Raw genomic sequence first — 12,788 nt, forward strand, 5'->3', positions numbered from 1 at the left:
CCTGCTGCAATGCACACATAAGGCTGAGCTGTATTATCATACCACTTTCTGAGATCCAACGTGCTTGTAAGAATAAGGCCAGAAAGTTTATAAGGCGCCAACCCACGTAAGGTAGCCATAACAGTATGCTGCCTTTTCAATTAGTGAAGTATTCTATGCTATGAAGAAGGGAAATGCCTGCGTCCCTCTCCCTCCTCCAACTCCTGTTTGGTTCTGCCTGCGGTCAGCTTGCATGTCTTTCTCAGACTCTCAATTTTGCCCATGTGTACCCATATAAATATAGACTGGTCTCCACTGTTTGGTGCTGGGGAATCGTCGCTTGAACCGGTCCGGGCCTTTAAAGGAAATTAACAGTTATTTAAGCTCCAATATATTTACGTTTTATGGGATTTGTTTATATCTCAAAGCCCACACTAAAAGTTCAGAGCTGCTTCTAAAAACAAACAAAACCATACACAAAAAGACAGCATTGCACATGTATTGTCCAAAATATAAAGCTGAAGACAGAGGATTGTCTGCGGAAAAGAAGAAAGGACCCCTTTTTTTACAAGGTGCCCAGGTATCTGCATGAAGGTTGTGATGTGCGTTAACTGCAGATTGCTTATCTAGGGTGCTAAAATTCCTCCAGCTATGCTATAGCAAAACAGAAGTGTAGGGCAGGTGTTGCAGGACGTGAGAGGAGAAGAACACAGGCATTGCAGGGCACGATTCAAGTTGCAGTCTGGTCTGCAGGTCAGGATGTGAGGTGAATGCTAGTCTGTAGTGCACTCTGTGGGGTTTAGATGGACAGCAGGGAAATGTGCAAGGTGCAATGAGCTGCACGACACACTGACATGCAGGCTGGGCTGCAGGGCATGATCTGAGAACTACTGGATAATGGGGACCCAAAACCCTATCTAGTCACTTATGTGAAGCAAACCTTTTGTGGAGTGCAGTTGCATTACAAGTACACTGGATAGAGCTGCTTTACTAACAGATTACAGAATATTTCGATACAATAAAATGCTCACACTAACATTTTGATTGATAAGTTACATAATGATAAACATGTCATGCAATGCAATCATAATCAGCAAGAACTTTATGGGTTGCGTAAAAATGCTTCTTTTATTATTTAGAACCCTCTGTTCAGTTTTCAGAAGGTACAGACAACATTTGCTTAGTCTCCTGAGGAGTGCAATGATACAGCTTTCTCAACACAGTTGGAAGTAGGGCTATGTCTCAGGGAGTTCTTCTTTGCTGAGGTAAAGTCAGTCCTATGTAGGGTAACGCTGCAGCCTGTTAGAGAAACCTGGAAAGCAGAGTCACTGTCTCGGAGTGGTCTACGATGTGATATGTGTGGGAGAAGGATGAGATGGTGCCCTTTCTAGTCTTCTAGGGGAAACAATGCTATTACACTTTAACCCTACTCAAAGTTCTTGCTGATTGTTATGATTGTATGGAATGATATGTATAACATTATTTACTACTACTGAAGCATTTTCATGCAAGTTATGATTGCCACAAAATACATGTTTAACATTATGCAATTGATCATTGGTCAAAATGTTATGGTGTGTGCATTTCATTGTCTCAAATAAAGAACTGTTAAGCAATATGGGTTTGAGAAGTCTGGGAGGAGAAATATTCCAGATGCTGCCTTCCCACACTAAACATCTGCAGATAGGCAGGCAGACAGGCTCTGCAGTACAGGGGGAGTAACATCAGGGCAGCACATGCTTAAAAGTAGCGATGGATCAGAAATAAAGACATGTAACTACTGACGATGGAGGAATTACAAACAAAAAAAGCTTTTATTTCTCTCCGGCTAGAGCTTCCTCCGTATCTGCACACCATATCTCATTAAGGTATTAGTTACCTGGAAGTGTGGCCTGTGCTTGACGTGACCTTCAAGCAATGGAGAGCAGAGCCTCACCCATCATTCAAGAGCAGAGGCCCCTTCCTGCTAATGAGGAGCAAAGGCTTCCTCAGTAATGAGCAGCAGAGTGTCCCCCAGCCAATGAAGACCTGGTACCTCCAACCAATGAAAAGTGGTGTCTTCAGACCCAATGAGGAGTCCGGTCCACCTTACATGAACCGTAGGAAGCAGTTCTCTCGAGAAAGAATGTGGTACAAATGGACCCACCTCCCTGATTTTCTTCAGAACCATGAATGAAGCAGGTAAACCCTAACTCACCTTCTATTAACTGCCAACACTTCAATAGTGGTGACCACTTATGTGTATACTGGAGTATGATCTAGCATCTGTGACTAACCTATCCTATTTTCCCTACCCAATCCTTGTATCTGCAACACACTATACAAGCTATGTAGATTACATGCCGAAGCCAGTTTCATGTGAGACTACCGAATTGAGTGTGCTTGAAATGGGAATGCATTTCTCCAGAACAAGAATAAATGCATATCTGTAGTGGGTGGAAAAAGAGTTTAAAAAAAAAACCCAAAACCAAAATTTTCTTCAGAACCATGAATGAAGCAGGTAAACCCTAACTCACCTTCTATTAGCTGCCAACACTTCAATAGTGGTGACCACTTATGTGTATACTGGAGTATGAGCTAGCATCTGTGACTAACCTACCCTATTTTCCCTACCCAATCCTTGTATCTGCAACACACTATACAAGCTATGTAGATTACATGCCGAAGCCAGTTTCATGTGAGACTACCGAATTGAGTGTGCTTGAAATGGGAATGCATTTCTCCAGAACAAGAATAAATGCATATCTGTAGTGGGTGGAAAAAGAGTTTAAAAAAAAAAACCCAAAACCAAAATTTTCTTCAGAACCATGAATGAAGCAGGTAAACCCTAACTCACCTTCTATTAGCTGCCAACACTTCAATAGTGGTGACCACTTATGTGTATACTGGAGTATGAGCTAGCATCTGTGACTAACCTACCCTATTTTCCCTACCCAATCCTTGTATCTGCAACACACTATACAAGCTATGTAGATTATATGCCAAAGCCAGTTTCATGTGAGACTACCGAATTGAGTGTGCTTGAAATGGGAATGCATTTCTCCATAACAAGAATAAATGCATATCTGTAGTGGGTGGAAAAAGAGTTTTAAAAAAACCAAAAAACAAAAAAAAACGGTGTAACTTCACTTGTCTAGTCGAGCATCGTTAAGGTTACCAAATAGTTTTTAGATCATCTTGGATGTGACTTTCAAAATGGGCTCTGAAAGTGTTGCACAGTTAGGAGCTTAAAACATACTAAAAATAGGTAGTTGGCTAGTGAGGAACATGGCTGCATGTGCCTTACAGATGCTATGGGGTTTCACATTAGACTATTAGTTCAGAAGACGTAGAAGTTTGAATATTATAAAAAGAAATCTAGAAATACAATTAAAAACATAAGGCTAAAGTGCCATTATAGTTAGGTACGGTAATAAGATGTTAGCTTGCATTACAAAACCTCAGAAAAATCACACAAAAAAACAACGGTTAAGGAGACATTTGTTGACATCTAATTAAAATAATTGGTAGGGTTGATGTGTAATATTGGGACTGTGAGTCTTCATGAGATCTATAGTCCAAAGCCAATTTAGAAAACCTTCCCAAGACAAGATTGAAAGTCAAAGCCTAAAAGGTATATCTGTAATTATGATCATTAAGGGAAGAAAAAAGTAGTTAGTTAAGGAATTAGCAATACATCTCTCAATAGTAAATCAAATTAATGCACTAAGATCAACAAGCAGTCCAACTAGAATTAATGTAATATGTGGAAGGGGTTGAAAGTCACGGAGGTGTCCGCCCTCTTTAAATGGGATGTTTCGCTTGGAACCAGATGTCCAGAAACGAGAAACCCTGACCCCTATTGAGAGGAGAACTGAAGTTAGGTTGCGGGACAGAGCAGGTAAAGGGATTTTAATGTACGATCCTCTATTTTGATGGATAGCCAATATGAATGGAACACAAGTCTTAGTTTACGCCCTCATACGCCTGCATCTTTATGGGACAGATGAAAAGGTTAAGGTGTGGAGTGACAGCTTCTCAGAGGACACACCACATATTAACTTTTGGGGTCCTTATATCAATGATATCTTGTGTATCTGGCAAGTAAACATTGAAACACTGAAAACTTTTCTTAACTAGTTGGACAACGTGTGGAACATCAAAACTACTTCCAAATTCTCCACCACAGCAATAGAATTTCAGACCATTCAATCTACATTAAAAACGATGAACTCCATAAGAGCCTGTATTGTATGTAAACAGCGGCAAACACAATACTCCACACAGGGAGCTGTCACCCCAACCACAATATTGGTAACATCCTAAAGGTAGAACTTCTGCGTCTGAAACAAAACTGTGGCAAGGAAGAAGCATTCTGGACTAAAGGAACTGCATTGATTTCATGCTTGGAAAACTGTGTATACCATTCTGTCCTTCTCAAGAAGACTGTGAAGGAGATTCATAAGACCAAGCGTAGCGAGCTTCTGAAACACAAGTTAAAACCACCACAATCTGACGCATTGTGCATCATTATCGATTATCACATCAGTAAATATCGTATTAGAAAAATCTTACGACATCAATAGCATCTCCTGACACAGAACTAGAGCATCTCACACTGCATTACAACTTACCTAGAAATTAGCTTTAGGAAAGTCGCAGAGTTTGAAAAACTCACTGTGCAAGTAGGAATTTGTAGACAAAAGAACCACAAAATCCACATTTCTTGGTAGACCACTGGGCTTCCACACGTCACAATTTTAACATCTGCAAAATAGAGCTGAACAAACTACAGAATCTTATGTTGCAGACTGGAGAGAAAATCGAAATGAGGACCTAGATTGATTACAACACTAAATTTGCTATCTCCATTATTCCATGCAACCTTCCAGATTTTCCAGCACAATCAGACTTCTTTGAACCGGGATCCAGGAACACTATAGGAATATCCGTAAATGTACGACTGGACATCTGCTCACTAAATATTTTCATAACATCCACCAGCACGATAAGACATTTTCCTTTGCAGGAATTTAGATTATTGCTAACGTAAGTAAAGACGGAGACTGGGAGCAGGGACTCCGCAGGAGAGCAAGTGAGCTAATTCTCTGATACCAAACTATCAACAAGCATTGGCATAGCCATTAGGTCTAGCTTTTGGGACCTTATATGTATTTAGCTATGCAGCACAATATCCTTGGTGCAACATCAACTGTTGCATGGCTAAACACTTATAAGGTCCCAAAGGGAGCGCTTTGTTAGTGTTTATAGCTCAGATCATATGTAACTCTCACTTCAAACTTTGTGTCTGTGCAATTTACAACACTTACACATCATCTTCACTGCACTATTTATCACTACTTTGATGACGTTGCAGGCTGGTCTCTTCCTCTGATATTTACAATCTAACAAGCGGTCGAGAAGGCCCTTTATTGCAATGCAATACGTCTAGCATTTGCAAGAGTTTAAGCCATTAGTATTGTAAATGACAATGCTTTTTATTTATGTTTTAAAACCCAAAACATAAATACAATGCCAATAGCACAAACTCGCATGATTGCAAATGCTTGTGTTTTTTAAGGCACAGTAGCTCAGAATACGTGGATACATTCACAAAGTTTCTAACTTTTCTTTAATAACCTAAGGAGTGCCAGAAATGCACGTGTTGTTATGAACATCTTCTTTTTACTTGACAATGTAGAGCTAGAAAATCAATGCAGAGGAAAGAAAGGGCACATTTTGTTTTCTCATTCTTTAAACAGCAGCTATAATTATGCTCTGTGGCCTGACCTGCCTTGCCCCTAGGCTGCTGGCTCCACCAACAGGCACAGGACATCAGAACACAACTATGATTATTACAGAGTTCTGACCTCTTTTCTATATAATAGGCGACTGAGTGGGTCACAGGTCACATATAAATAAATTAGAAACTTGTTCTGGATACACAGTCAAGAAGTGCAGAGGGCAGAATTACGATGGATAAGAAAGAGAGCAGAGGTGCTTCTGACCCAGCACCTACAGCCCAACCGTGTAGTACCGCCAATCCTATTTGCGTACACGCTGACATTTCGGAACAGACGAGGCAGATGTGAGAAAAAATTCAGAGGGTTAGTTTCCCCATAACAATATATCGCAATGAAGAACACTGTAAGCGGGGAAAAGCTACAAGAAGAAAATGTTCATTCACAACACACAAACATACCGAAAGATTTGAATGAGGCAGAACCTTGCAGACTTTTATGCAGATATAAACAAGTGAGTGTAACATACCTCTGTAATAAAAATTTTCTGCCATCAGACACACTCCTGACGCAAGTCATACGCTAACATATGGCGGTGACCTGGCATTCAATGTGAACGCCCTGTTGAATGCAGCCGCATCAGCACTGAGATACTTGTCTACTGACTACTTCCCTTTTTACCTGCGAGGTCACGAGGCTACACGCGTTATCAGCATACGCATGGTCGCTACATTGTAAACAAAGAAAATCGACGAGCCATCAGACTGCACACTTAAAACACATTTTTGCACTGACTATCATGGCCACGTGTTAATACATCCCTGGTTTAGAGCTCCCCCTCCACAATCCAGCTGATTCTGGTGAAGTTACCCACATGTGAACATGAACATAGGTCACTTTTCTTTGGTTGTGCTATGTTTGAGGTGTTATCCCTGCTACATGATTGTGACTAATAGAAAATCGATATGCTGCCAGACCTAGGAAGACAAAGGGCGGTAAAGCAGGCTGTCTTTCAGGTTCGTGGAGTTAAACACAATATCATATTGAATATGTGCGTTTTAGAGTCTAAATATAAATATGTGGCTTTCGTCCGTTTTTCTCGACCAAGAGAGGAGCGGGACATGTGCGCATTAGAGAATAAAAATATATGTCAATAGAGCTCAAATAGGAGACTTTACATAAACGGCGTGTCCTACTTTTATGCACTCTAAACTAGCCCTCCGAGAGAGCTATACCTCGCAGAGCGCATGCTCGGAGAATGATTACGGAAGCGACTGGATCACGTGAAGTACAGAGGAAAGGGGCAGAGAGTTGCTGAGACAGCGGCTGAGGAGGGGAGGGTTGCACTAGGCAGGGGAAGGGGTGTGGGGTCTGAAACCCAGATTGCGCCTGCTCGGAGAATGATTTCGGAAGCAACTGGATCACGTGAAGTACAGGGGAAAGGGGTAGGGAGTTGCTGAAACAGCGGCTGAGTGCTGAGGAGGTGAGGGTCGCACTAGGCGGGGGAAGGGGTGTGGGATCTGAAAGCCAGATGGCACCTGTCCGCGTAACCGTGCGCATAACCGCATGCTTTAGGCCACACAAAAAGCATGTAGTCAGATTTTTGAAGCCCACTTACTAAAAGTCTCGCCAGAGCAGCGCATGCGCTGGCTCAGGCGAGACCTAAAAACAGACTGAGCTGAGATGCCGAAATGCACTAATGACTTCTTGGAAAAATTAGATGGACCGGTCGACACATGCCTAACAGCACTCTGGAGCCCCTCATCTTTCCGGGGTATCCCCTTGCTGTTTTCATGTTCGTGACCTGCACTTTTTCCTATCGCACATTTGACTCTTTCAGGGCCTACCCCATCATTTAATCCTACTCTTTTCTCCCCGCAGAATCATTCTATTATGGAGACCTGTATTAGAATTTGTGAATCCCTTTTTTGTTTACATCTTTCATGTCATTTAACATTTGGGATATGTATTTAGTGAAACGTTATCCTGACTCAGGGCTATAACATGCTTCACTACCAAACTGTAGACTTTAATATATGCAACTGACTTACACCATTTGTTGTCTGACTGTGAAGGACTCGGTATAAAGATATTTAGATGGCTCTCATAGTATTGATTATGTTAATCCTAAATTAATTGCTAATTAATAAAAACAATCTAACATTCCAACCTCTGATAATTTTTTAATGACTACACTGTACTGTAATACAGCACTTTATTTATCATTGTTCTTGCTATGATTTCTTCTTCTGTAAGGCTCTCAAATCATCGTACGCTCTGGATTTAATTTAATCAAATTTGATCTCCTTTCTTATTCTGGATATTTTCTTTTTCTTTTCATAATCACATTTCAAACATCCTTAAAGCAAATATCTTACAACAGGTTAAATATAACACTATGTCCATTATGATTAATAATATAATTAGTATACTTAATATTTTTAGTAAACCGCCACCAACCTCACTAATTCATTCATCCATCTTACCAAATCCTTTATCAATCTCACTAAACCATTCACCAACTGTTTCCCACACACTAGTTTCTCCCAAAGAATGGACGTCACTTTATTATCAATATACAATGTATTGCTCATGCAATTATCTGGCACAAACATACATCACTGCTAGACCTTAATTAAATGAAGCAAACCACTTTCTTTTGCCAAAAGCATATGAAAGGAAAGCCTAGTCTGAATCTTGTTTGCATGCATGGCAAACATTTCAACGGACAAGTTACTTACCTTCGGTGAAGCCTTATATGGTAGAGACTGCAGATTCCTTAACTTAGACTATTCCAGGCTAGATCAGGGAGACCTTTGCTTGAGCAATAATACCCTTGCGTGCCGGTAGGTGGCGTTGGTCAGCTCTGCGTGGCATTGTCGTCGCCAAAAGCAATGTCTGTGTCACCTATATAGGCGCCACCTTGGCGTGCTGATGTCAGTTACTTTTCACGACTTTCCAGTTCAGGAGCACGGAGCCCTGAAGTGCACTGGCAGTGGTGTGTTTAGAACAACTAGGGCCCTGAAAGGGATCCGCCCTGATGCTAAAAACCTGTCCGCAGTGCTAGGAGGATAGGTGGACAGGATGGAATCTGCAGCTAGATCATGTCTCTACCAGATAAGGCATTATGTTACGTTAAAACAACTTATAAAGCGGTACGGATATATTTAACATATTTAAAGGAGAGAGCACATGCCCTTTAGCACTGATTAGCAGTGTTAAAGTGCCCAGAGTCCTAAAGCCAACAAAAGGTCAGAAAAATAAGAGGAAGAATGCAAAACGTTTGGGGATAACCCTGCAAAAAGGGCCATGTCCAACACAGGCCATAACATAGCATAAAATGACAGGCCATTCCATATCAAACCATACAACGACAGACCATACTACACCATATCATACCATACCATACCATACCATACCATACCATACCATACCTTCATATAAAACTCCAATTATCTTTGCAAAACAATGACTTGTTGTTTAGGAAACAAAATGATGAAACTAAGAAAAGTAGTTCGCTTTTAACTGTTTGTATGCAAAGGACTGCCTGTGGACCATACCAAAACCTACAGTGGACTTAAAGTATGTCCATTGCTTACTGTTAAATTTGCTATATTGTCATTCTCATTTGCTTGCTTCTTTTTAGGTCTCACTTGAGACCGCACATGCACAGTCACTTATAAGACATTATGTTACTCTAAAGGGGACCTAGAGAACGGCTACTTCTTATCACTGATTGGCTTCATTGTCATTCTTATTTGCTGGCTCCTGTTTGGTCAGCACATGCTAGTTTCATTTACTCTTTTGTGTGTTTCCCCCTCCAGTGGAGCAGGGCCCTAGTACTCCTTCCTTTATTTGTCCTTCCGCTGGTTGCACTTTCAGGTGCAGCAAATTATGCAATTTAAATTGCAAAAAAGATCACAACTGAACAAATTCACTAGACCAGTCTCACTAATTATGAACTCCTGATTAGTAATACTTGAACCCATTTCAACTGAAGCAATTTCTGACAAATTTTTGTAACTTGTTTATTCAAATCACTTACAAATTGGGCTTCTTTCCTCAAGAGGGGTTGGATGGCCATTAACCTCTCCTATTACAATAGGGCCATTTTGGTCTACCTCTAGGACTACAGCAAGCAAGGAATTCTCCGACCCTCTTCAGGCATCATTATTGTGCCCCGACTCAGTCCTGTAGGACCTCCCAGTGTAAATGCAAATGGTGGAAAATTGTCATTAAATGGTGAATGTTTTTGATGAAATTTTAAATTTGATTGAGATCCTAACATATTATTCTGCATAGGCTGTTATATGACTGGGGCTGAAGGCCTATCACCATTGATCTGCCTTACAATCTGCATGTTCTGCATTGGAGGAACAATTTGTGACTCATTTTGAAGTCTATTTACATTAAAACTAAAAGTTAGTTTCCAGTGGCCCTCACTACCACAAATGTGACATGCTCCAGTTTACATTTGCAGACTATTAGTTTGAAAAGAATTATTGTTAGTAAAACCTCAACCTAAAACTCCTTGAATATCTACTTTTTACGGCGAGCCTGGGTAGCGCATGCGCTGGTCTAGGAAGCATGGTGTATTGGAGTATGCACTTGAAGCCCTGCCCACTCTCCTCCCATATTTGTCATTGGCTTGCGTCATTGTTCTTCGTAAATGCTGGCTTCGGATTTGTAAATAGGCTTGTTAGTCCCTCCTTAGTACCGCCTTGTCTTCATTTGCAACCTCCCATGAGGACTGGCCCTTTTACTTCGGTTGTTACACACTACGTGTTATTTAGTCTGTAAGCACTATTTTCTTTAATTACTTTCTCTTACTGCAGGCTCGACATGCGCTGCTTCAGCTGTCCCAGCTAACCCGTTCCTTTCCGTGTGCTTTGAGGCCCGGGTAGCCACTTACTGGAGGTGTGAAACACAGGAAGTGACCGAGGCTGGAGTGCAGAGTGCCTCCCAGGCGAGCGGTGTCCTGTCGCGTTATGTTCAGCATGTCAGTTCTCACTCCCCTCCTCCGCACGCACTATAACACATACATGTCCCACACTCAAAGTGCATCACCACCCCATGGTGGCAGGGAATGGCTTGCATCTATTTGACATCCATAACTAATACTGTCACCAGATTAGTATCATAAGCCCAATCAGCCGTCTTACGCAAATTAGGCCTGCTAGTGTGTCTTAGAGGCTAGCTGTATCCTCTGCCATATGTCTGCCAAAGTGGCAATAACAGGACCATGGTATATTATTACTGGAATAACAAACATGGTTTCCTTAAAAGCGCATGCAGTTCTGTGATTCTTTTAAAGCAGATGCGTCACGAGTCCCCATCCATTTTAGTCTGTTTTTCTAAAGGATGGTTCCTCTAAAGAAAGTACAAGTTACTTACCTTCAGTAACGATGTATCTGGTAGAGACGGTTCTAGCCGCAGATTCCTTAACGTAGAATTATCCCCAGGTGTGAGACTAGACCCAGAAAACTTTCTTGCCCAGCATCTCTGCGCGCCGGGGGCGGTACCTCGTGACTCTGCCTCGACACCTCCGCGGGCGTGACGTCAGCGAGGTCACATAAGCCCCACCCCGTCACGCTGACGTCAGTTTGCTTGGGAGAACTTTTCTGCGCGAAAGAGAGAGAGAGAGAGAGAGAAAGAGAAAGAAAGAGAGAAAGAAAGAGAGAAAGAAAGAGAGTGAGTGAGAGAGAGAAAAAAACGGAAAGAGAAAGTCTACAGAGGACATTCAACAGACTGAGAACCAAGATTAACAGAGCCACTTATTTTGTACCCAAAGTAGATAGAGAGAGACACACACAAAAGGTGAGGAACAGCACCAGGTGGCACCGAGGCGCCAGGAGGCTACAACAGGAAAGCCAAAGCAGGAAGAGAGCAGACCACGTCTGAGGAACAACTGTGTAAGCCAGGTGGTAGCACCAGGCAGCACAAAAGTACCAGAAGACCACATCAGGAAAGTCACAGTAGAGAGAGCGGAAAGCACCTCTCTGCGGAACCACCATGCCAGCCAAGGAGAGATCCGGGCTGGAGGCACAAGCAGTGAAAAGTGCTGTAAGAGAAAGAGAGAGAGAGACTGCAACCAAAGACCACACAGAAAAGGGCCACACGCCCGGTACAGAGGGGCAACAGCAATCCACCCCCAGACTACTCAGTCAAGAAGGGCCAGAGCCTCTGAAAGGAGCAGGAGGCCAAGGACAGGCAAAAGAACCCCCAGCGTCGAAGACTGCAAGGGGATCAGAAATTGTAACAACAAAGAGAAAAGAGCAAAAGCAGGCCCCTACACTGGAGAGAACCCAGCTGGAATGAAGTCCGACAGGCAGAAAAGGACCCCCACAGAAGACAAGCCACCCAGAGGGAGGCCAGTGCAGAAAACCAAGCTGAGGGTCCTCGCAGAACGGGGAGGAAGGGTGGGTCGTGAAGAAATCTGCAGCTAGAACCGTCTCTACCAGATACATCGTTACCGAAGGTAAGTAACTTGTACATCAGATAGAGACTACTAACCGCAGATTCCTTAATGTAGAATAGATACCCTAGCCATACCCAGACGGGAGGAGTGCCTGCGAGAGAGCCTCCCCACCAGGAGAGAGTAGGGCCCCAGCAGGGGACATGGCAGACGAACAAGAAGGAAAGGGCCAGGAGATCCAAGCCCAACCAAGAGAAAGAGAACGTCCAACACCCTGCAGGGGCAGACAACGCCCCAAAATTCTCAAGGAACGCAAGGGCCACCTCAAACCCAGTGAGAAGAGGTAGAGCCAAAGGCTGGGCCCACCAGAAGAAACACAGGCAGAGCGATAGAAAAGGGCTGAATACACCTCGGCCGCAAGCAGCGGGCAAGGCCGGAATGGCGCCACTGCCAACCGCACAGCCGGAAGAAGAAAAGCACCGTTGCGCGAAGCCCCAGCGGAACCAGAGGTAGGGGCGCACGGAAACACATCAAGATCACAACGTAGGAGAAGAACAAGCAGGCCCGCATGGGCATGCGCCACCAGTAACAGGCAACAACACGGAACAGCACACCCTGGACAAGGCAGACGCCAGCCGAAGGCAGAGGCCAGGGAGGGCCAGGACACACACTGA

The 12,788-nt window shown here is 43.0% G+C and overlaps 1 protein-coding gene across 4 annotated transcripts in view; it reads right to left on the reverse strand.

Moving 5' to 3' along the window:
* Nucleotides 1-12,788, reverse strand: part of SIDT2 (SID1 transmembrane family member 2) — a 230,618-nt gene that overhangs the window by 95,604 nt on the left and 122,226 nt on the right. For 2 of the 4 annotated variants that reach the window (XM_085647453.1, XM_085647452.1), the window contains one exon: nt 270-335. The exons of the other annotated variants lie outside the window; for them this stretch is intronic. In XM_085647453.1, the coding sequence (XP_085503579.1) occupies nt 270-335 (66 nt within the window). The remainder of the gene's footprint in view (nt 1-269; nt 336-12,788) is intronic. 4 annotated transcript variants of the gene reach the window in all.

This window comes from Triturus cristatus, chromosome 3_2 (genome assembly GCF_964204655.1).
Source record: "Triturus cristatus chromosome 3_2, aTriCri1.1, whole genome shotgun sequence".
NCBI lineage: Eukaryota > Metazoa > Chordata > Amphibia > Caudata > Salamandridae > Triturus > Triturus cristatus.